This window comes from Mercurialis annua, linkage group LG6, assembly GCF_937616625.2.
Source record: "Mercurialis annua linkage group LG6, ddMerAnnu1.2, whole genome shotgun sequence".
Taxonomy (NCBI): Eukaryota; Viridiplantae; Streptophyta; class Magnoliopsida; order Malpighiales; family Euphorbiaceae; genus Mercurialis; species Mercurialis annua.
In genome coordinates this window covers 7816029-7842513 of record NC_065575.1, presented here as the reverse complement: position 1 = coordinate 7842513, position 26485 = coordinate 7816029, and the positions used below count along the sequence as shown (strand labels likewise).

At 35.4% G+C, this 26485-nt stretch overlaps 3 protein-coding genes across 3 annotated transcripts; 1 reads left to right on the top strand and 2 right to left on the bottom strand.

Annotated features, from left to right (window-relative positions):
- Positions 1–11803: 11803 nt before the first annotated feature.
- LOC126685986 (UDP-glycosyltransferase 74E1-like) lies at positions 11804–15444 on the top strand. The gene is made up of 4 exons (XM_050379991.2): positions 11804–11827; positions 11917–12624; positions 14324–14703; positions 14999–15444. Exons 1-4 carry the CDS (start codon positions 11819–11821, stop codon positions 15360–15362), a joined length of 1461 nt encoding a protein of 486 aa, XP_050235948.1. The 5' UTR covers positions 11804–11818; the 3' UTR covers positions 15363–15444.
- LOC126685987 (UDP glycosyltransferase 9-like) lies at positions 15006–17608 on the bottom strand. The gene is made up of 2 exons (XM_050379992.2): positions 16823–17608; positions 15006–16457 (listed from the first exon to the last, which is right to left on the bottom strand). Exons 1-2 carry the CDS (start codon positions 17465–17467, stop codon positions 15714–15716), a joined length of 1389 nt encoding a protein of 462 aa, XP_050235949.1. The 5' UTR covers positions 17468–17608; the 3' UTR covers positions 15006–15713.
- A 1662-nt stretch (positions 17609–19270) lies between these two features.
- On the bottom strand, positions 19271–26485 carry LOC126687999 (uncharacterized). Its single transcript, XM_050382554.2, has 15 exons — positions 26370–26485; positions 25479–26119; positions 25053–25365; positions 23987–24133; positions 23809–23897; positions 23603–23695; positions 23010–23136; positions 22548–22612; positions 22273–22447; positions 21782–21970; positions 21570–21617; positions 21257–21403; positions 21080–21162; positions 20352–20467; positions 19271–19679 (listed from the first exon to the last, which is right to left on the bottom strand). The coding sequence occupies exons 2-15, from the start codon at positions 26051–26053 to the stop codon at positions 19600–19602; spliced, it is 2247 nt and encodes a 748-aa protein (XP_050238511.1). The 5' UTR covers positions 26054–26119; positions 26370–26485; the 3' UTR covers positions 19271–19599.

Genomic DNA, 26485 nt, shown 5'->3' with positions numbered 1-26485 from the left:
TGACTTCGTCAAACGATCCACGATTACCCAAATAGAGTCAAAACCTTTCTGTGTCTTGGGTAGTCCGATTACGAAATCCATCGTGATCTGCTCCCACTTCCACTCCGGAATGGGTAATGGTTGAAGAAATCCGTAAGGCCGTTGATGCTCCAACTTGACTTGCTGACAAGTCGGGCATTTCGCCACGAACTCTGCGATATCCTTCTTCATTCCGCTCCACCAATACGTTGATTTGATGTCATGGTACATCTTCGTGGAACCAGGATGAACGCTATAAATCGTTCCATGAGTCTCTTCCATGATCTTCTGTCTTAAGTCTTCCACATCTGGAACGCACATTCGACTGCCGTATTTCAAGATTCCGTTGACAATACTGAAATCTTGACTCTTTCCTTGTTGAACTTCCTCGATTAGATGCGTCAATTGAGGGTCGTCTGCTTGCAACTCTTTGATCTGATCAATCAACGTCGATCGTACCGTTAACTGAGCCATTAGGTTTCCGAGAGATGAGATCTCGAACTCCACTCCTTGGCTAAACATCGTATGTATCTCGTTGATTAATGGCCTCCGCCATGTCGTTGTAACGTGCGCGAGACTTCCAGCTGACTTCCTGCTTAAGGCATCTGCCACTACGTTGGCCTTGCCTGGATGGTATTGTATCGTGCAGTCGTAATCTTTCAGTAGCTCCATCCATCTCCGCTGTCTGAGGTTTAACTCTCGTTGGTCAAAAATGTACTTGAGACTCTTATGATCTGTAAAGATTTCGCACGTAGCGCCGTACAAATAATGTCTCCAAATCTTTAATGCAAAAATCACCGCTGCTAGCTCTAGATCATGCGTGGGATAGTTCGTTTCGTGCTTCTTGAGCTGTCGCGAAGCGTATGCAATCACTCGACCGTGTTGCATAAGGACACATCCTAGTCCAACTCTTGACGCGTCACAGTAAACTGTGAATCCTTCCGTTCCTTCTGGTAACGTTAGGACTGGTGCCGTCGTTAAACACTCCTTCAATTTCAGAAAACTGAGTTCACACTGGTCCGTCCAGTTGAATTTCACGTTCTTCTGAGTTAACTTCGTCAAAGGTACAGCGATCTTCGAAAAGTCCTGTACAAATCGTCTATAATATCCCGCTAAACCAAGGAAGCTTCTAACTTCCGTAACTGATTCAGGTCGTTTCCATTCTATCACAGCTTCAATCTTCTTTGGGTCAACCTTAATGCCGCTTTGTGAAACCACATGACCTAAGAAAGCCACTTCCGTTAGCCAAAATTCACATTTAGAGAATTTGGCGTAAAGCTGATGCTCTCTTAGCGTCTGTAGTACCATCCACAAATGTTGTGCGTGCTCTTCTTTTGTACTCGAATAGATTAAAATGTCGTCGATGAACACGATCACGAACTGATCCAAGTACGGTTTGAATATTCTATTCATCAAATCCATGAAGGCTGCTGGGGCGTTCGTCAATCCGAATGACATAACGAGGAATTCGTAATGTCCATATCGAGTTCGGAAAGCAGTCTTCTGAACATCGTCATCGCGAATCTTTAGCTGGTGATAACCTGATCTCAAATCAATCTTGGAAAAGTATTTCGCTCCTTGTAACTGGTCGAACAAATCGTCGATCCTAGGTAACGGATACTTATTCTTAATCGTCACCTTGTTCAGCTGTCGATAATCGATACATAGTCGAAGCGATCCATCCTTCTTTTTCACAAATAGCACTGGTGCACCCCATGGGGATACACTCGGTCTGATGAAACCACGATCAAACAACTCTTCTAGCTGATCCTTAAGTTCCTTGAGCTCTGCTGGCGCCATTCGATAAGGTGGTATCGATATTGGCTTCGTGCCAGGAGCCAATTCGATACAGAACTCAATCTCGCGGTCTGGGGGTAATCCAGGTAATTCTTCTGGAAAAACGTCTGTATATTCTGACACAACTGGCACGTCACCTAAATTTATACTTTTCTTCTCTGTGTCTCGTACTATCGCTAAAAATCCTTGACATCCCTTCTTCAACATACTACAAGCTTTAATAGCTGAAATGATACTTGCAGAAGATTCCATTCTATCACCCTGAATTGAAACTGCTTCAATTCCAGGCGTGTTAAACGTCACCGTCTTCTTTCGACAATCCACATTGGCGTAGTGCTGAGCTAGCCAATCCATTCCTAATATGACATCAAAAGCTAATACTTCGAGTAAAATCAAGTCAACTAACAAATCTCGTCCTTGAACTCTCACAGGACAGGACGGATAAACGATACTAACTTCCACACTCTCGCCAACTGGGGTAGCTACAGATAAAGGGTTCCTAAGATACGCTGGTTGCACTCCTAACTTACTAGCAAAACTAGGTGAAACAAACGAATGCGTAGCGCCCGGATCAAATAAAATTAGAGCGTCTTGAGAAGCGATAGAAAAGGTACCTTGCACCACCGCATTGGAAGCCTGAGCCTCCTGAGGATTCAGTGCAAAGACTCTGGCCTGACTCCCGCCAGCCTGCGAAGTCTGACCAGTACCGCGTCCTCCGCCATTTCTTCCTCCACGATTTCCATAGCCACGGCCTCTCTGGCCAGTGAAGGTACTTCCTGTTTGATCATATCCTGACGCTATCTGCTGCGCAGTTCTCTGCTGTTGATAGGAAGGTTGTACTACAGTAGTCATCGAACCTTGGGGCATCTGCCTTGGACAATCTCTAGCAAAATGGCCCCGTTGACCACAGTTAAAACATGCTCCACTAGCAGTGTAACACGCGCCATAGTGCCTCCTATTACAGTTCAGACATATGGGAACTCCGCCTCCCATGCCACTCATCGATCTGGCACTAAATCCAGTGCCTGAAGTACTGACTCCAGTTCCATATCGAGCTCTCTTATTTCTCTGCTGACGTGATGGAGGTCGAGAATAATTCCCAGCATATGATCGGGTAGGTGCGCTCTGTACGCTACGAAACGTATTATCTCTCACAAGTGCAACATTGGAAGGGTCAGGAATTCTTCCAAAACGAATCAGAGAAACTTCCATTTGCCTAGCACTATCAATCAGTTGCACTAGGGTTCTTCCGATATCAGACGTCAGACTCACAAATTCAGCTCCTAGACCCTCTACAAACCTCGAGTTCACTCTGACTGGGTCTGTAATCAGGTCTGGTGCAAACCTACTCACCCTGGTAAACTCCGTCACATACTCTTGCACAGACCGATTGCCTCTACTCAGGGTCAACCACTGGCTACGATAACTCTCTGTCACTGCATATGGTAAAAAGTATTCCCTAAAGTGGTTTGCAAATTCAGCCCAGGTCATAGTATCCATGGTTGGCTGAATATGCTGCTGAAACCAATCTTTCGCGGGTCCTTTCAATGACATTTCCACCATAATGATGGTCTGTCTCTCATTAGCTTGCAGGCGTCGAGCATTACGTTCTACTTCTTCGAGGAAATCGAGAGCATCACCTGTACTGTCAAATTTAGTTGGCTTAAGGCGCATATAAGCCAAAACGATATCTCGATCAGTGAAAGCCACATTGCGTAACTGTTGCTGCTGTAGCTGCTCACGATGCATATTCTGTACCTCAGCCTGATTGGCTTGCATAGCCACAATTCCCGTAAGAAACTGATTCAGATCGAAACCCACAACATTAGGTTGTTGGGCTTGCGCTTGCACTCCAGGTGCCTGCGCCTGGGCCTCTTGGCCACCACCTCCTCCCTGAACAGAAGACTCATCTTGAGCTTCTGGATGGACGTCATGCGCCCCTTCTATAACGTTACGTGCTGCAGCGGCAGCTCGCTCTAGTTCTTGTCGTTGGTCAGACATCCTGACCAAGACAAACAGCGTTATTTAATCACATAATCGCATATATCACAAACGCATACCGTAATAAACGCGCATCTCATCGCAAGTAAACACACACGTAAGACAGACTCACATCCTAGAGGGAAAGCTGAAAGTTTGAAAATCAAATGAATACGTAACAAAGACAAGACTTGAGTCCTATGTGCTGCAGTAGAATCCTAAGAAAATCAATCACTCTTCTGACATAAGCAATGGTAACTGGACCATGCTCTGATACCAACTTTGTCACGACCCAATCTCAGGGCCGAGACCGGCGCTAGGGAATGGGAGTGGTTGCTCCGAAACCCGTAGCAAGCCTAAAAACGTAAAATAATTTTTCGCAATTATAAATGTAAACGTCATGCATGACATAAGCAAACACGTGTCATGCAGAAGCACACATGCCAGGCACACATATCCTCTGGCAGTCACCACATATAAATAACGCAGCAAGCGTAAAACGTTTAAAACTTTAAAACGTTAGAGTAATATTTACAGAAAACTGTATATTACAGCTGACTCACAAAATACTTATCTACTGCAGCTCTAAGAGTAAAGTACTGTTTCTTTACATACTCAAAAATACAGACTTCCGGAAGTAGGATAGAAGTCCGTTGCTTCAAAGCGTCTTTATCCTGAAAGGAAATCTGTGAGGGGTCAGTATATTGGGATATACTGAGTGAGTTCATACATTTACTAATAAGTATTCAAATAAAACATAAAATCGCAATCAATCATATGCGGCCAAGTATAAGATCCGATTGAAACCTTAATCCTCAAACATACTAATAATCAATCTATCAATCCAATCATAAATATCAATTGCGAGTCCAACTCGCTGATGGCCCAGCCACTAGATACGGGGACTTCCAGGCTACACCGTAGCCGAGTTCACTCTGCGTATCTAAATCATAACCCAATCGTAAATTTCATGTTCATCATCAGCTCCCAGCTGAGTCATATCAAAACTGGTGATCACACAGTCCTATTGTCGCCCAATAGGTAGCACGTTCCATCGGATCAATACTGGTTTCAAATCAAACATATGCAATTCATAAAAAGAATTCGCATACCAAACATGAAATTTAAACACAGAGCAATATAAAATAATTGCTTAAATACTTTAAAAGCAAATCGTATAAACTCACAGAAAACGCTTATCCAAAAATACGTCGGGGCTTTAGAACGTCAAGCTTCCCGAACTCCTGGTCCAGCTCCTTCTTGCCTTGCTGGATCTAAAACAAATTTCAAACATTTGACTGACATCAGAATCCTATTCTAAGATTGACTCTAGACTCAAGACTAGACACACTGAGCTTTATTAATCATCGTGCCTCTCACGTGATTATCCCGATAAACGGTATCAAACTCGTTTATGGATAAAATATCACTTTTAACTTCATTAGGTTAATGTCTCACATTAATCAATTACTAACCCATTTCACGTCTCGATATGCGCGTATAAAATTTCTCGAAGAACTAGGTCGATAGACGAAAACACTGTGCGTACGCACGTCTGCCTGTGCGATTGCACAGGGGACTGTGCGTCTGCACGGTGTGACTGTGCGTTCGCACAGTCCTAGCAGACTGTGCGTTCGCACAGTCCATGACTGTGCGTTCGCACAGTCACCTGACTGTGCGTTCGCACAGTTGACTGTGCGTTCGCACAGTCCATTGACTGTGCGTTCGCACAGTCCTGCTGTGCGTTCGCACAGCTCGGCTGTGGGACGCACAGCCACGGGCTTTTGCCCGGAAATCGTTTTCCGACGTGCTCCACCGTGCCAAAACGCTCAAAACGTAACTAAAACGCTATTTCTAACTTCAAAACACCCAAATACGATCCTATAATCGAATAAACGATAAAATCGTTTCGTGGCCTAAAACTTTGAATCAATATAACTCAAAATATAATCAACGAAACGGTAAAACGTCAAGCTTACCGTGATTCGCCTCGTGAATACGATCAATTCGAGTTATTAAACGTCGAAAATGGACGAGAAACGGAATCGAGCGACGGAAACGTACGTTATCGCCGTTTATGATCGAAAGAAATGGAAAGGAGATGAAGTCTGGATGGTTCCTTCATCTGAAGGGTTTTTATATATATCTGGCTAACTTGCACTTTGGTCCTTGAAACTTTTCAAAAGTTTCAATTCAGTCCAAAACCTATTCGCGTCCAAATTTTAAACAGTCTCCGATTGACTCGAAACTTTTACCATAAATACTATAAATTATTTCGCGGACTTTGGCGAAATAAAATTCCTTACGGGATTTATAAATTATTTTATATAAATTTCTGAAGTTAAATCCCCAAATCCCGCTAATTGACTTATTAAAATTTATTCAAATTTCCCGATATAATTAAATTAAATTCTTCTTAATTTAATTTATCGGAAATCACGACACGTGGCACGACGTAATTATCTTAAAATATTTTGGGGTATTACAGTACATCATGAACATGACCCCCTCAAGTTCAAAATGAATTTGAGGGAATCCCAATCCTTTAATTTATCGCCATTTAGGCCTCACTTGGTTCAAAAATATACAATTCTCGGGAAGTATATTTCCTGGAAAGTTAATTACTGAGAAAGTTAATGTGGAGAAAGTTAATATTTGCATTACTTGGTTCACTTAATAACTTTCCGGGGAGTTACATTTTATTTTTAATCAATTAAAATTTAAAGACAATATTACCCTCAATAACTAAATTGACTAATTAAATGTAGGAATAATAGTATTTTAATTAATTTAATTAGGGAAGATGAACTTACCTAGATTTTGCTAGGGAAGTCATTTCCCTAGTTAAAGGGAAGTCAACCCCTTAACTTCCCGGGAAGTAAATTGGTAAAAGTGAACCAAGTGATTAAAAAATGCTATTTCCCGGAAAGTTAAATTTCCTTAGTGAACTTACCCCCAACCAAGTGAGGCTTTAATGGTTTTATTTAGAGGTGGCCATAGGCCGGGTCAGCCCGTGAACCGGCCCGGTCAAACCTGGCCCGGAACCGTACAAAAGACGGTTCTGGGCCGGTTCCAAATTTGTTGAACCGTGAACCGGCAATTTTGGATCGGAACCGGCAGTTTAAGGGTCGAACCCGTTGATAAAAATAAATATTTTAAAATACATATTATATCTTTAATCATATAATATATTTATTTTTACAATAAAATATATGTTATATTTGTTTTAGTTAAATTTTTTGTTAATATTTTAATTTTTTTTAAAAAAAATCTTTATTTACTTATAATACTATCTCCGTGAGTTATTTTATTGTTAAATTACATTTTTTAGTAATTAAATTTTAATTTTATTTTTAATTATTTTTCTAAACCGTCCTAAACTGGAACCGGAACCGTCCGGTTCCGAACCGTCATGGAACCGTCTCTTAGGCGGTTTCGGGCCGGTTCTATTTTTTCTTGAACCGTGACCCGGCGGTTCCGAAACCGGATCCGCCGGGTTATGAACCGTGGCCACCTCTAATTTTATTTTGTATCTTTTCTATTTATGGTTAAAATAATTAAAAAAAAAATCATAAAAAAGATTTGATTGCATGTGCAATGATGTCATTGTTAGCACATAATTTTACTAGAATTTCATTATTATGATAGAGATTTGGCCAAACACATATTTGGATCCCTGCACTTGTCTTCTTTTCCAACTTGGGTCCCTGCACTAAAAAATATTCATAATAAATCCCTGCACTATTTAAAGTGACCATAGTAAGTCCCTATACCAGAGCGAGTTAACGGAATACAAACGGATGTTAAGTCCCTTTGTCATTTTTGAACCCCTAAAATTAAATATACCCCTGAAACCATTTTTAAACCCCTAAATTGCAAAATACCCCTAATCAAACCCTAAAATCAAAACTCTTCACCACTAAATAATTTTGATTCTGCCGCCACCCCTTAAACCCATCACGCAACCCTTCCCATTTCAGCCGTCATCTCCATAGATCCACTTCCGCCGTTGATATCTTCCAGCCGGTCATTTTCTTTGTCGTCAACAGCAGGTCTTCTTCGTCCTCAACAACAGAGGTCTTCTTCTTCATCGTCAGCAGCGGGTGTCTTCTTCGTTGCTGTCCGTCTATTCTTAAACAGTAGCAGCTGTTTATTCTTCATTTTTGTGTTTTTTCCCTTCATTATTTGTAATGGCTGTAATGGAGGATTTAAGATGGTGGGATTTAAGATCCACAGTGGATTCAGGTGGTGGGTATTTAGATGAACGTTGGTTGGATTATGTTGTGTTGAAAATGTGGATGCTCACTAGAATTGCAGATATCAATTGGTGATTGGTCAATTAGTGTATTACTGAAAAACTCTAGCGGCGGAGGTAGGGTTGTGATGGAATTAAGGTGGCGGCAGAGGTGGGACTGTGATGGGTTGAGGCGGTAGAATTTAGGGATTTAATTAAATAAATTAATTTTGATTTAATAAATCTAATTTTAATTTAATAAATTAATTAATTTTGATTTAACTAAATAAATTATAGTATAAACATTATTAGTCTCAGAGATAAGCGGGTGTGTCTCACTCTCCAACGGAATGAAACAGAAGGACTTAAATTGAAGACTGTGGATAGTGCAGGGACTTACTATAGATGTTTTGGAGTGCAGGGACCCAAGTTGGAAAAGAGGACAAGTGCAGGGACCCAAATATGTGTTTGGCCTAGAGATTTGCTACAATATTCACGAGATGGATGCATATTTTTGTCCCTTTTTGTTTTTGATTGAATGAGACTATATTTAGCGTCTTTCTCTATCCTACTTGGTGCTCCTTCAGCCACACATGTCTCATCTCCTATACGTCCACATAATGTCTATCGGTAATGTTTATTGCTCAGATACGCTCATCGAAATGTTTGAGTATAAATGTATGCAATGAAGCTCTTATTAATTACTATAATTTAAAATAATTTTTTTATTATTAAAAACAAATAAATCTAGATAAAATAAATTCAATCACGAAGATAAAAATAAAATAGAAATTGTTATAAAAATTAAGCATTTTTAGTTTTTGTTGCTGAACCATTTCGATGTAATTTTTGACATTAAATTTTTGCCCAAAATAATTTTTTATTGTTGATGGTAGCTAAAAATACAAAAAAGAAAAAATTTAAATGGCTAAGATCCTTTTGAGAGTACAAGAAAGATTCTAAATACTTCTTAAAATTTTGTACACACTCATTCACATTCAAATTAATAATTTTTCATTTTCTTAAATACTAACTTCAAAAATCGATCCCAAATTATTCGCTTAATTATTTGAACTAACTTCTGGATTTAATGTGGTCAAAGTTTAACTACATTATATAGATGTATAATAAAACATATTTAATTACTGCAATTACAATAAAAGAAAGGCCTAATGTTTTAAAAAAATTTGATCATAAAAGAAAGGCCTAATGTTTTAAATTTTTTTGATCTTTATTCCCTTTTCAGTCCTACCCTAACGTTGCAGATTAATCAATTTTACCCTATTTTGTATTTTTTTTCATTTCAATTGAACCTTAAAGCATAAAATTGATCTTTTTTATTTGGCAAGATTTTTCTAAATTGATCTTTTTTGCATTAGATTAACTTTTTCTATTAAATTGACCATTTTTGAAGAATTTTTTTGAATTTTTATTAAATAAATAAAAGTCAATTTTATACTTTAAAGTACAATTGAAATGAAAAAATATAAAATGGGATATAATTGATAAATTTTCAACATCAGAATAGGGATTGAAAAAAAATAAAAGGTTTGGATTTTTTAAAACATTAAATCTTAAAGAAAAGAATCTATGTGCGACACTACAATCTACTTAGCATTGAGTTAAGGTGAGTGGGTAAACATTACATCAATAGAACATGGGTAATTTGATTTGAAAGTACGATCCATGTTCTGTAAATTGTCACATGTGATTGTAACTTATAGATTTATGATGTTAGAAATATTTTTGAAAGTGGTAAAAGTTTTTCACATTAATCATAAATTAGACATCTATTCTGCTACATTTAATAAAAAATAATTATCACATACTTTTTTTTATAAAAAATAAAATTCATTTATAAAGAATAAATTACAATTGATGAAGAGTAATTATTACATATTTTTTTATTAGTTACTTATACATTATTAACAATACTATTTTTAATTACTAATACATTATTAAATTTTAACATAAAACCAAATAATAAATTGTGTGTTGCGGACGTGCCAGAAAGCAGAGTCTAATTTGTGTGTAATCTTAACTTTATAACAAACGATTGTGAATTTAGTTAAACTTATAACAAGTACTACAAATTATGCTAAGTAATCAAGAATACAAATGCTGAAAAAAAAATATACAAGATTGAAGAATTAAAAAAAAAGGCCTAATGCCTTAAAAAAAAAAACTCCGACCTTTTAGCCCCTTTTCAATCCTAACCTGACGTTGAAAACTGGTCAATTTTACCCGATTTCATATTATTTCGTTTCAATTGTATCCTAATTTTTTATTTTTTTACAATTGGTTTACTTAAAGGATGAAATCTTTCAATTAAATAAGTTTAAAGATAAAATTAGTTTTTATTTCCATTCAAAAAAGTACAAATAAGTCCGTTATTTTTAAAAACTAACTAATAATTAAATTATAATTAATTTAAATTCTTAATAAATTTAACTAAATCTAAATAAATTTTAAACATATACGGTTAATATATGCTAGACATGGAGAACGTTTTTGAATTTTTTCCAAAATGAAAAAGACGTCAATTATTATTTTAGAGTACAATTAAAATATAAAAATGCAAAATATAGTAAAATTGGTTATTTTTCAACGTCATGATAGGATTCAAGAAAAAGGATTAAAAGGTTAGCATTTTTTAAAGCATTAGACCAAAAATATACATGTGTTTGTGAGTGTTTTGCTACAAAAATTATTTTAGAGCTATCATCGACGTGTAGTGATAATAGTATTTTAGCTGTTTTATTTTACGAACGCCGCTTGATAGTCAGTTTTACACCATTGAACTACACCACGAAACGTCTAAAAAACGATCTAATATGTGACTCAGCAATATCAAATTTCAGTACATTTTTAGCAATTGTAGCAACATAACTTTGTCCACTTAAGAATATTTCCTCCGTTCCCATTATGCAGCAGAAATAGGACAAAAGATATAAAGTCTTAGCACTACAATACATACACATGCATATAGGACGAGTCGAGTACATTATAAATTAATGTTATAAAAGACAAAAGGTCTTAATAACCTCAAGTTATATTCCACCAAAATTTCTTAAATGGTATTTTATTTTTATTTTTATTTTTATTTTTAAATCAATTCTAAAATATCTAAAATATATATTTATAACTTCTTTAATAAAATCATAATTTTTAGTTTCTGACTTTTTAGTTTTATTTTAGCATTTTTTGTACAATCTTTTTTTAGTAATTGGAAAAAAGAGTGTTTTTATTGATATTTTTTCGTACAAGTTTTTTTTATGAATGAATATATATCAAAGTCACAAGAAATGGTAAAAAAAATATTATTTTAAACTTTCGCATAATAAGCGACATACTAAAAATAACGGACAAGAAGATTAACGCTTCAAATAATAAATACTGAATGGATTTATATAGAAATTCAAATCCAAACAGCAAAATCACCTATTACAAGTCCTAAAAACAAAAACTGTCTTCGAAAAACAACTAAACATCACCGCCTCTTTATTTGAAAGATCATTTACGAAACAACGTCGTTCCTACATTTTCAAATTTTCTACACAACCAAATACTATAAAATTTCCCACAGCTTCCAATAGGGTCCCCTAAGAACAATGCTCTGCTACTTAACTATGAAAAAAAAATCGTACAAATTACATGAAGTGTTCTGAATGGATTCCAATTATGAGAACGTTTATAAATTTTTTTATTTTCAAACTAATACTCAGTCAAACTAAATAAACTTTCTGCAAAAAGCAAAATTCTAATTTCAAATTTTAAACGGTTGTATTTATGAATACGGTATGAATATGGAGCTCATTTTAGAATTTCTAGTTTTACTATTTTCATTTACAAATATTTTTTTAATTTCTTTGTTCCTATATAAACAGATTCTGTGCATCCAATTCCTCTTTAATGTGCTTAAGCAACAAACAATGGAGAGCAGAGAGAAAATTAGACAAGCCGCAAGACAAAGCCATGTCCTGGTTTTTCCTTATCCAATACAAGGTCACATAAACCCTATGCTTCAATTCTCAAAACGTTTAGCTTCACAAGGTCTTAAAGTAACCCTAATTATCACAACCTCCCTTGCCAAAACAATGCAAGTACCTCAACAAAGCTCCATCAACGTCGAAACAATCTTCGACGGGTTTAAAGATGGCGAAAAAGCCTCAACTCCCAAAGAATACATAGCTACTTTTCAAGCAACTGCCCCGAAAAGCTTAGCTGAGCTAATAGAAAAACACGGCGAATCTTCCGAACCAGTGAATTGTGTAGTATATGATTCAATTATACCTTGGGTTCTTGATGTTGCTCGAAGATTCGGAATTTACGGGGCTTCGTTTTTCACTCAATCTTGCGCGGTTACGGGTTTATATTACCATAAGACGAAAGGAGCATTAAAGGAAGTTTGTTTGGAAGAGGAGAATTCAGTGTTGGTGCCTTGTTATCCTGAAATGGAAGTGGATGATCTGCCATCGTTCTTGAATGGTGCCGGTTCTTATCCATTTATATACGATCTTGCTTTTAGTCAGGTTTCAAATCTTGATGAGGTTGATTGGCTTCTCTGTAATACCTTCAATGGACTTGAGGATGAGGTACGCTTCTTAATTATACTCTCAAATGTACATGCTTAAATATATACTCCTTCTGTCCCACTTAAAAAGTTCGAAGTCCCGTTTATTTTCACACGAATTAAAAAATATTTTTATTTTTGTTTTTCTTTTTTATGTTTTTTCATATTTTACCTCTATTAGTGATAGTGTATTTTTTTAAAGAATTTTTTTAAGATGACTAAAAGAAGGATAAAAAGAGAAATTCAATGACAAAATATTCTAAAAATAGAAATGGGAATTTTTAAATGGGACATTTTAAAATAATATGAGACTTTTTAAACGGAAAGGAGGGAGTATTTTATATATATATAATCTGTTTCTCTTTGTTATTTGGAAATACTTATATTTAAGTCCCTTTGTTTTTTCAATTTTTAGCATTAAATACTACACTTTTATTTGTTAACAGTAAATTCCTATATTTTTAATTTTGTAGATATTATATCCCTTCCTTATGGAAATAGAGTTCATTTGCTTTATGCATCGCTAGTGCAACTGAAAAAAGTTTTCTATTTTAACTTTATAAAAATTTAGATTCTATATTCTTATTGACATCAAATCTTTGAATTATTATTTTCGATGTGAATTGACATTATTAACACTTTTTTTGTTGGAAGGACTCATTGTCTACAAAATGATAATATAAAGAGAATATTCATGGCGATAAAAAAAAGAAAATATTCATAAATAAAAGTGGAGGAATCCAATGTCAAAAACAGGACAAGTACATATACCAAAAAATGCATATGCCTCTTTCACTCATCATAGTGTAAATTATTAATTCTATAATAAAGTCGTATTATTATATATTTGAATGGTTTTATCATATATTTCAAATTGATATCTAAATTTTAATTTATATCTTTTTAGAACTTCATCTTCAATTTTCATCTCAATCGAAAGTAAATGTTTGTTTTCTTATCGAATTAAGCAGTGACAATCCAACTGTAAATATTTAAAATATATTGCTAAATCAGACGTTAACCACTTTAGAAAACATGATCTTTCACGAGGTGCTGTTATACGTTAAGAAAACAAAATGACTTTATATGTCCATAATTATGATGAAATTAACATAGATATCATGACTACAAAATTATCTCAGTTTGGTTCTATATATACTTTTATATTTTATATCAATTATATATATTCACATAGAAAATAAATAAAATGAAATATCAAAATGATAAAATAAGATATAATTAGGTGTTTCAAATTATTTTTACAATATTAGAGAAATCTTTATAAATAAACATAAAGATCATAAATTTTTATAAATTTGGAATGAATTTTTCTAAAATTTTATATGAATTGTTTTCAATAATAGACTAGTTTGTCATTAAAACAGGTTGAGTGTCTATTTTATTAATTAGATGTGTCATCTAAATATCTAATAATTGACATAAACTATAAAAATGATGATAAAACTGTCAATTTTTTACTAAAAAAATATTTATCAGTTTAAATATATAATATTTTTAATAATTAGGGTGAATAGCGCTTGCAGGAAAAAAGTGAGCTCATGCCATAGCAATTTGTTACAGCTCATTGATTAAGTATATGAATTTATTTTATCTTTTAAAAATAACTTGTTAAAGAATAAAAAATGATTTTCAGATGTCCAATAATTTCAAGAGAATAAAAATATTTTATTTAATTTTCTTTCCCTAATTTTTTGTCTTAGGTTGTGAATTGGATGGCAAAGAAATGGCCAATCATGACAATAGGACCCACAATTCCATCAATGTTCATAGACAAACAATTGGAAGATGACAAAGACTATGGTCTCAGCCTTTTCAAGCCCAATTCAGAAGCTTGCATCAATTGGCTACACTCCAAACAACCATCCTCTGTTGTCTACGTGTCCTTTGGGAGCCTGGCTGCCCTAGGAGACGCTCAAATGGCTGAGCTGGCATGGGGCCTGAAAAGGAGCAACTGTAATTTCTTATGGGTGGTAAGAGAATCGGAAGAGAAAAAATTACCAACAAACTTTTTGGATGAAATAACAGAAGATAAGGGTATAATCGTAAAATGGAGTCCTCAATTAGAAGTTCTTGCTCACAGGTAAGGGTGTGTGCTATCCGTAGATCGGTTCGATAGTGAGAACGTCGAAACTGATCGGTTTTTGAAAATTAATGAAAAAATTAGTCCGATTTAAACGAATAATGTTTGATTCAATTCGGTGTGTTTTATCAAAATATAAAAATAATTACTCTTTATATCAAGTTAACTCAACTTATAATGTACTATACTTTTTAATTTGTATACACATTAGATAATTATAATATTATTTTTTAGAAATTATTATACTTTGTTTTTTTATATTTTTTACAACTAAGATAGTTTTAAATATTCGCAGGTCCGTGGGATGTTTTGTGACTCATTGCGGTTGGAACTCAACACTTGAAGCATTGAGCTTAGGAGTGCCGATGGTGGCAATGCCCCAATGGACCGATCAGCCAACCAACGCGAAGTTCGTTGCCGATGTTTGGCGAGTAGGAGTTAGAGTAAAGACGGATGAAAATGGAATTGTGACGCAAGAAGAGATTGAGAAATGTATAAAGGAAGTCATGGAAGGCGAATCAGGAAAGGAAATCAGAAGAAATTCCGAAAAATGGAACAAAGTTGCTAAAACAGCTCTAGATGAAGGTGGAGGCTCGGATAAGAACATTCAGAAATTTGTGACACTTTTGTGTACTTCCATCAATGGTTCTAAAGATTGAAACATTTTCTTCTATTGTACAAGGGAGAAATGCGTAGTAGCTAAACTCTACGATATGTTTTAAACTGGTATTTAAACTTCAAGTTTACTTTTTTTTAAATATCATACGATATATCAACTTTGTTGTTGTCATATTATGAAGCGATTTCTATCGTGACAGCTAAAGTGACTTTATATTCGAAGAATATATTCTAGCCATGTCGATTTGATTTCATCAGTAATACAAAAGTATTTTTTGTTTACACCGAGAAAGTTCACTTATCATATATGGTTTGTCCTTAAAATATGAACATCATTTCTAAAAATCTTCTTAACTCCCCACAACCAATTTATATTGCTCTCCTCTACATAATTAATCAGAAGTCTCTATATTGGAACAACACTTGAATTTAGCTACAAATTCTTCAATATTGTTGTGGGAACTACCACCTTCATCTATTGCTTCTTTCGCAAGTTTCTTCCATTTCTCCGAATTCATTCTCATCTCATTTCCTATCTCTCCATCCATGACTTCCCTTATGCAATTCTCTATCGCATCTTTCGTAACAATTCCTTCTTCATCGACTTTTACTCGAACTCCTACCTTCCAGACATCAGCAACAAATTTCGCATTAGTAGTCTGATCCGTCCAGTTTGGCATCGCCACCATCGGAACTCCCAAGCTCAATGCCTCGAGAGTCGAGTTCCACCCGCAATGAGTAATGTAGCACCCAACAGATTTATGAGCCAAGACTTCAAGCTGCGAGCACCACGACACCACCATACCTTTCTCCGTCGCCTCCAAAAAGGTTTTCGGAAGTTTATTTTCTTCGGATTCTCTTACGACCCATAAGAAATGGTAAGGGGATTCCGTGAGAGCCTTTGCTATTTCTTCCATTTGCTTTTCCGCTAAGGCGGCAAGGCTTCCGAAGGATACATATATTACCGAGCGATTCTTCTTAGAGTCTAGCCAGGGAATGCAATTGTTATTTACAGAGTTAACGAGATTTAGACCGTAATCAGAACTATGGTCTTCCAGTTTTTCATCCAAATACATTGATGGTATTGTTGGTCCTATTAGCTTAACTGAGAATTGGTTTGTCATCCACCTTAACACCTGATGAGAATTCGTAAAGTACCCTATATTTTAGCTATTAACTATATAAAGTGAAATTTTGATAACAAATTAAAATATAGGATAAATGTTTTTATACCACTCAGGTTACTAGTATATAAATTGAAATATTTTTACTCTATGCAAAGTGACATAACAAAATTCATTTCGTATTGAAATGCTACTAAAGTAATTTTTATTTCAAGACTAAACACTATAATTTTTTTAAAGAAATTAATGTATCAATTGATGACAAATTATATATATATATATATATATATATATATATATATATAACAACTGACATGACAATATATTTTAAGAATATAGCATCGAAAAGTGACAAATCACCCGACGTAAGAGATTACCTCTTGTTCTAAGGTGTCGAAACTGTTGATAAAGACCCAATCCGCTTCCTTGAGATTGGCAAACTGACTAGTCCGTAGAGTCACCAGGCTCGCATAGTTAGGAACAATAGCAGGCAGATCATGGCTCTCAAGTATTGGCAGCCCTGCCAATGATATACTTTCTTGGTTCTCCATAGGTATATTGAGCTTCCCTTGATGAACATGTAAGTAGATAGCCGAAACACAGCACGCCTGAGTAAAGAAGGCAGCTCCGGCGATTCCAAATTGTCTGGCGATGTCCAGAGCCCATGGCATAATGGAATCATACACAAGGCAACTTATTTGGCTTCCATGATTATTTTCAGTCATTTCAACTAGTTTTCGCTCGAATCTTGATTTCTTGTTCTGCCAATATCCCTCCATAGTTGGAAACTTGTGGCTGTCTTCGTCATAGTTCGAGATGGACTCGACTCTAACTAAGCTATTTTTCATGGATTTTGTAAGCTCGTCGTCGATGAAAGAGATAAGGGTTACTTTGAGTCCTTTAGAGGCTAAACATCTACAGAATTGGAGCATTGGGTTAATGTGTCCTTGACCTGGGAATGGGAATGCTACTATGTCAATTCTCTCCATCTTTTTCTCTGTTTGTTTGTTTCTCTCAGACATGGTTAAGAAGGCATTAGATGAATCATTTATGCACAGATAATGATAAAAGATTATTCCAAAAATGTTCAATTTGTAATTAAAAAAATACCTTGGCCGCCTAACAACGTAAATGGTGACGACCAAAAACAAAACAATGAATTTTGACAAAAAAAATTGATAGAAATAAAGTACTATAGTTTAATCTCATAAGAAAAGAATATTCTATTTAAAAAAGATAAGTTGACTAATTCAATAGATCAGATAAAAACAATATATGCTTAAAATAATAATAATTGATACATCAATGGCACAGTCTATCGGTATGAACGTGGTATGACTAGAAAACTTATCAGAAGAAAATTCTGATTTATGTATTGACAAAATTAATTTCTAGGTTAATTGATCAAAACATTAAAATTCAGTTGACAAATTAATATTTAAATCATTAATAATTCATAAGAGGGGGCTAGCAAGTCAAGGAATGAGATCAGAAACAATTTGAAGAAACAAATGAACCGGGGAAAATAAAATAGATGAAGAAGGTTGAAACTCTGAGGCAAAAAGGCTCAAAAACTACCCACCTTTCAATTTTTTTTCAATAGCACCCTGACCTTGTAAAATGTTCAATGGCACCCTATTTTGTGTTTTTACATTTCAATAGCACCCTAAATTATCAAATTAAACTCTTTTCACTTGGATAATATTCAGAAAATATCCTTCAAATTTATCAAATGTTTTAAATATTACTTAATGTTATAAATTATACAAAAAGACCATCTTTTTCCTAAACTAAAAAAAATAAAAATAAATTATTTCATATAAATTAAATAAATAAAATACTTCCGACCCCGTTTTTCCGGAATCACATCGGACACGTTGTCGGGAATCGTCTTCCATGGAAGACGACTTCTTCGTCTTCCATGGAAGACGAGCTGATGTGCTCGCCTTCCATGGAAGGCGAGCAGATCTGCTCGGCTCGCCTTCCATGGAAGGCGAGCAGATCTGCTCGGCTCGCCTTCCATGGAAGGCGAGCAGATCTGCTCGTCTTCCTGAGGAAGACGAGATGAGCAGATCTGCTCGCCTTCCATGGAAGGCGAGCATGTCTTCCTCAGGAAGACGAGTCTGCTCGTCTTCCTCATGGAGGACGAGCAGCAGCTCGTCTTCCTCATGGAGGACGAGCAGCAGCTCGTCTTCCATGGGGAAGACAAGCAGCTCGTCCTCCAAGCGGCGGTGGGTTGACGGTGGGTGGTGGCATGGTCGGGAAAGAGGACGGGTCGAGCGGGTGGGTCGGATATGTTTATTTTTTTTTTAATTAGTGAAGGAGAGGGTATATTTGAATATTTTTTAAGTTAAAGGACCTTTTTAAATTTGACCATACAACAAAAAGTATAATATAGCCCCTAATTTTACTTTTTTTAAATACTTTCATCCTTATAATAATGAAATTGTTTAATTTTTTTAATTTAGGGTGCTATTGAAACGTAAAAATACGAAATAGGGTGCTATTGAACATTTTGCAAGGTCAGGGTGCTATTGAAAAAAAAATGAAAGGTGAGTAGTTTTTGAGCCTTTTTGCCAAACTCTGATAAGTAAATTCAAGAATCTTAAGGTATTGTTCCAATTCTACTGTGCAATTGAACAAAACAACAATTTTTGTCTGTGCAATGATACACTTATATATATGCAATTAAAATACCAAATTATATGAGCAAATTTGAAAATAATTTTTGACCTTATTAGTAGTCCGGTGATCGAAAAAGAGAGAAAAATACATACTAAAAAAATAAAACACTATACGAAAAAATAAAAATTTAGACACCAAAATAAAAAAACTTGGAAAAGTTCAAACACCGCCGGTGTATTCTATCATTTTCTGTACATATCTTTTTCTCATCGATCAAAATCCATTTTTACAGCCTTAGTAAATACCTGCACTTTATCTGGATGCTAGCAGAGCCTAAATTTGCTTCTATATATGTAAAAGACTAGGTTTTTAAGCCGATATCAAAAAAACTCGACAGTTGACATTTGCAACTTGAAGCACTCGGAGATCTTTGCTTCAAACAGCCCGTCGAATGATGAGCTGACTATGCTACTAATTAGCTAGGTTCTATAGGACATCAGAGCATATGCAAAGGTTATATCAAGAATGCCTAACTACCCTCTTCGGCGGTTCTTGAATCGTCTATGCGACTACCCAACTTGACAATGTCTTCAACGAGAATCTTCCCATCTGCTCAATGAAGTGAAAAGGTTGCAAAGATAAATACACTACTGAAACGTTCAATAGCTTGACACACAAAAACAAAATTCAAATTAACAGATAAAGTGCAGCGCTATATTTGCTGGCATCTGTCTTTCCTACTTTTAATATAACAGAATTTTCTTTAATCATTTACTAAACCCCAGAGTCAAATAACCTGCTTGATCGATTCCGTCGAGGTCAGAACTATTTCAGCAGTCATACTGAAGGACGAACATGCTCATGTGCTGTGATAAGACAAATTATTTTACAGAGGTGCAGAACTAAGATGTGCCATCTCGCAGTGGAGATTAGAGAGACAAGTGCAATTACACTGAAGTGAATAATCGGATGATTGATTTCTAGGGTACCCAAACTATCATTTTATTTAATTTTGGTGAGTAAATTTTGATATGTTTCACTTTGGTTATTAAACTTTAATTCATTTGAATAGGATGTTTTTCGCCCAAAAATACATATGAGGCAACCGGTTTATGCTTACCTTTTATCACACAAAATAGTTGCAATTACTAAGATGTACCATGTTAAACCCAAATAATGTGTTATTATTCTGAGTGATGAAAGATACACATAAAAACACAATGCAATTACGCACACATAATATTATTAGCACATAAAGAGAGAGAAGACCGGTTAACTGACCTCCATCTTTAGAGAGACTGCTAATAAGTTCTTGGATACCTTCCTTGCCTAATGTGTCCTTCAAGTACATTGCAGCAGATGCCACCTCCTCGGGTGTAACTTTTCCATCATAATCCCTGCAAATAGTTAATTAACATAATATAACTCCAAGCTTTGAGCTACACTTTGGGGCCACAATATAAATCAGATAACAACTCAAAAAATCACAGCTGCCACAGAAATAACAATCATGGTCAATGTAGCATATTTTCGGTATATAAATAGAGTTCAATCGACTCACTAAAGGAAAGCAATAGAATATCACCAAAAAAAAAAAATACACCAACTTAGAAAGTTATTTTGTCCGAACAATAATCCATTCTTTATCATAAAAAGTACTAAAAGAAAATGCAAGGACTGATTAGACTAATAATGACTCCAGTCTTCTCCCTAAAATTTCTTTTCACTGGTATATAGTAGTCTTCAAAAAAAGCATAACTTAATGGCTATCAACCTGAAGAGCCAGAAGTCAAAGCCTGTCTTTACTTCCTCACCAGAAAGAGCCACTAAATTAACACTACAGAGCCACTTAATCCAGTTGATGGATAGTTATAAATGTTTATTATTTATACATGTATGTGCGTTCAAAAAGGCAAGTTATCTAGATCTTTTAAGAGTGGAGGATACAAAAACATAAACAAATATTTAAGCGAGACAAAAAAAGGAAACCGATCAAGAAAATTATGTACCTGTCTAGTAATCGCCATTGATCACCAATTTTGGCATCTACATCATCGATTTCCTTCTCCAGATTTTGAAGCATGGCATCAACCTGAAGTGCAGTAAATGATTCATAAAAGTTAACAGAGGCATGCTTAAACAGAAATTAGGAGATGAAATTGATATTGGGCTTGTATGCATCTTACCCTGTTTATTAGTGCGGAGGAAACATTATCACGTTCATCCTCTTCAGGAGCTCGACCACCTTCCTCTCTAGCAGCTACATATGCTCTAAAAGCATCTTTTTCTCCATCTGCGCCCTCTTTCTCTACCATACTATTATAAAGCTCAATCTGAAAAGAAAAAGTACCTTATCTTTTAGAAATTACAATTTATCAAACTTAAAAGAAACTCTAACGTAAATGCCAGAACAGATGACTTTTTAAACAGAGGAAATGTCATTTTTTACAGTTGAAAAATAATGAATAACACAGCAAAGATATCCATGGTTCAACATACCTCCTTATTTACAAGGCTTAAGAACTCTTCACGTTCTCGACTCACTGACTGTAAGATTAGCAAAAATGTAGTAAATTTTAGATAAAATATTTCAGCAGTACTTACAAGATGCAACCAGTTAAAAAAAAATCCCTTCCCCTCTTTTCTCTACCCAAGAAAGGATCAAAAGAATGTATTGATCAGTAAAAACTTTTAAATCCACCAGCACTTACAGAGGCTGAAGCTAAAACTGCCAGTGCGTGACTAAGTTTACAGAGATGTTCTTGTTTCTCCAGTGCTCTTTCTCTGGCCTTTTCTTGTGCTTCAGGTGCTGTCAATGCAGCCATCTCCTTTAGTGCCACATCCTCTTCCCTAGATTCATTCATCTTGGCAAGCTCTTCTTCCTCTTTCTCTTCCTCCTCCTACACATTATCATTTTAAATTTAATACCATAAGTCCATAACTGTAAGGAACACGTGAAATTCTTCAAAACAGTGCAGCGTGCATGTGATCCTACTAAAATTTCTAAAGAACAACAAACAAATCCCCCTTTAACTCGCACAACATGATGAACCACATAAAATACATCTGAAAGTAAAATACATTGTAGGAGTATAGACCACTCCTGAAAAGACACCATGATTCATTCACCCAATTCTCATAACGATTAAGAAGCTTTTATATCATGTCAAAAATGTTAGAACAAAATGCAACCATATTCAACCTTGATTAGTTCTTCCTGCATCTCAAGGTACTCCAACTTCCTCTTCCTCTCAGAAACAGAATCTTCCGATGGCAGAGCTGTAACACCAACAGTATCCACAACCTCATCAGGCAGAGAAGAAAGTGTCGCCCTTACAGCTTCCTCTGGTTTCAGTTTTCCAGATACAGTAAAGGCCCTGTATATAAATTAAACCAGAGATTTAATGCAATTGAATATCAATATACACATGATGAATATCAAAATATAGAAAAGGGTCCATTGGGAGCTCAATTTACCTTGAAAGAATCATAAGTGAAGATGGAACAGAGTGATTGAGGGACAGATCCAGCCAATCTCGAAGCTGCAAATAAATGTCAAGATCAAGAATTTGACAGATTAACATATGGAACTACCTTAAAATTTCCCCACCGCAGTGCAATTCAAGAAAACTAAGGATAAGTACTCTCAGAATGAATAGTATTGCACAATCTTATAAAATCAATCCTTTCCCAAAAAAGAATAGTTAAATTAGCCACTGCAGTCCATCCCTTACCCATTTAGAGAAGAGAGGTGCTTGGATGAATGAATTAAGCAGCAACAGAAGTTAACAGATCAACAAGAATGTGCCAAGACAATTTATATATATGGTGCTTGTCTGTTAGAAGAAATTATCACATCACTGAGCTCCGACGATGAATCAAATTCTCAAACCTAAATTCTCGGAAACAATATATGCACAAAAGGCTGAATACAAATACCTGTTGCCGCATTTCTTCAACTGATAACAAACCAAGCATGCCTCGCTCTCTACAATCTTCCCGGAGTTCAGCCTCTGAAAGAGACTCCACGCCCTCCGCTTTAATCAACTTATCATCATTCTTGATACTGTAACCATAAGAGCAAGGTGAGAGAAAGGAAAATCACAGTGCAAGTAAGGTTAAAAAATCTTATACATAAACAAAACAAAAGCATCAAATAGCAACACTAAAAACTGCACCATTCCCCAAGTGTTGATCGGGTGAAAACCCACAATGAAGCCTTCTTTTGTTAATTTATGATGACTTTTGGACAGATTTTGGCAACAAAACCACTAAACTATAAGCAAAAAATATCAAAATTTATGCAAGTGGCATCAGTAGAACCAACTAAATATTTCTCCATAAACCAGTTCAAAATTTATAAAGCCTAGCTACTAAGATGATCACATGTCGCTCAGAAGAAGCTGAAATTCACCCACTTTGGCATAGTTAAATTAGAGCAGTAATAATAGCCAGAATTCTTTTTCTTAACATTCCGTCCATAGATGAGACTCAAAAGTACTAATTCATTCAAAATAAACCGAACACTTAACCTTTGAAGTCTTTTACGGAGCATATAACGCAAGTATGCATCGGTCCCAAAGGGACTAATTCCCATGTACTTGCACATGCTGACCAACCGAGGCCTAAAACAAGCATTGTCACAAAGAAAAAACGGAAACATGTCATTCAACAAATAATAACTCTGAGGAAATCAGTTGAATGACTTGAAAACAGAAGCAATCCCAAGCAAAACAACCTGCTAATATTGTCCAATGTTAATTCGTCATTGAACAATTTAGCAAACCCCAATATCTCTTCATTAGAAACACCTGCACCCCTTCTCACCTGCACAACAATTATAGATTTGAAAAAATAAGTTTCAAATGAAGAAAAAGATACGACCGATGAAAATAAAATTGACTGTCGATATTTACCCTGTTTAAAAATTCATCAAGATCTTCAGCAGTTTTTCTAAGTTCTCCACTACGCGAGTGTTTAACTTCCTTAGCCATTTCTTTGACTGTATCCTGAAGAAACTTAGCATATTCTATTCTTGCCTTCAACCTCCTTTTGAGTGCTTCCTACAAGTTGAATGGTTGACAAGAAAATAAACATCTGGGCAATGTCAAAAAGGAGGAACCAGCCACAAGCACTTAGCTGAAGTATGCATATCCAGTAAAGCGGGCAACAAGCAAAATTAAGCATGTATCATCCTGGTAGGAAGTTTTAAACCTTGCACTTCCAAATTAACTTTGACTTACCTCCTAGTAATAAGTTAATTGGCTAACAACCCAACCTTTAACTTGTTACATATAGCTCTTTAACTGGGGAATATTACCAAAAACATATACAGCCAGTAGAAGGTTCAAACACAAAACTTTAGTGTATATATAAAGAAAGAAAGAGATAAAATTAAACTTATGAAAAACGTAATTACTGAAAATGATCAAATTATATATATTCAAAAGAAATATTTGAGAAAGACGATAATAAAAGCACTCAAAACCTGTCTTAAGCAAAGCTTATAATGAATCTGATAAAGAACTTCGAGATTTTTTCAGCACCTTAACAAGTACAAGTGTACAACACCCTATCATTTCGAATAGATTACCAAATACATAAAAATCAAACTTGATATAGCCGACCTGAATTTCTCACAATTAGATCAGTCAATTTTGTTTCAGCACTAGTGTCATGCATAATTATGAATGTGTACATGTGAAAAATAAGCCATAATTCATTATTCCTTGCAGCAAATGCACAAAGAGATCAACAAAGATCGCAACTTCTTTAAAAAGTTAACGATGCATCTACACTGGAGATTCCATGCACAAAGTCTTCAAGGTCATATGGATAAATCATGATACCATTATTACATCAATGCCAAAATAAGATATTCAGACCGCATAACAGAGTAAAAACATAAGTGACAAATTAGAGATGGACAACTGCATCAGCATATCAGATGAACACACAAAAATATTTAAGAAGAAAATGGACCTCCTCTTTCATCTTATCTTGAAAGGTTGAAGGCAACATGTTCGGGAACAATTTAAGGAAGACTGGTAGCAAAAATTCCATGAATGGAACAATGATAAATACTGCGACAGGAACTAGTCTAAAAATGTCTGCAGTGGTTCTAGTTAGCTGTTGTCTTTCTCTTCTAGACAGACTTTTCCCACCAGCAAGTTTTAATAACAATCTTGAACTAATTCTCACATCAGCCCACAAAAGCTTAATACCTAACCAGTAATGTTTCAAAGTTGAGACAAATTCATGCTTCCAGTGGCCAAGTTTCTTGGCCCAGTCAGCCCTGAAAATTGAATACAACAAATAAGCAATCCATCATAATGTACAAACAAACAGCAATAAATAACACACACACAGTGATGCATATATAACTACATCCTGCACAAAATTTTCAACCTGCTCATAGAAGCTACCGCCCTTAAAGCAGGACCAATCCCGAGAAACATGGCCCATGTCCTTTGCAAAATAGTTTTGGCAACCTTTCGAGATTCAAGCAAATGCTTAGCTTTCAATTTAGCTTTTGCAGTACTCAAACCTTCAACAGCTTGATCACATTCCTCGGGAGAAGCTTCCTTTCTCTTTTTAGCAACTTTTTCTGCATTCTCCTCATCATCACTACCGAAGTCAGGTTGCTTAGCAGTAGCAGTAGATGCATTACGAATCGAAATCGTCATCAATCTCATTCGGACAAACTCCCGTGGCACATTTCCAGGACCCAAAACAGTATTCGAACTGTAAAACCTACGCTGAAACAACCCTAAACCTAAAACACCAAGCAACTCAGCTTTTTCCACTAAACATCTCTGTGATTCCTTCAAATGATTAAATTCATATGAAGACTGATTTGCAGTAAATGAATCAAAATCCTTTGCTGTTTGCCCTAGATACTGGAATGTCTGAATCGTACGAGTGGAAGCATTTAGGTAATCGAAAATGAATCCCTTCCGTCTCAAAAGAGCTCTAGAAGCCATTTGTAGGTCAGATATAATTCCGTATTCACTGGTGCAATCGCATGTCTAAGCAGCCGGTCAGCGAAACTGAAAGATCAGCAAATAAACAACAAGAAGCTATTGATTACTGTTCACACAATTGAATTGTATTTAGTTCATTTTAGTTTCTTTAAAGTTTAACACATTCATTACAATTCAATTCTTTCAGCTTAAAAATTAAAAACAAAAACGAAATTAAAATTTTAAAAGATATGAAATCATGCCATAAGTGACCTAATAACAGTCATATATAAAACAAACGAGATAAAACTACTATACAATAAAATCGAGAACTTACAGTTTTTTTTAGAGAATAAAGAAGACTGCGCACAGTCTAACAGAACCCCGCAAAAAATAACTAAACAGAGAAGGCAAGAAGAAAGTACAGACAAGGGGTTTAAGAGGGGGATAGGA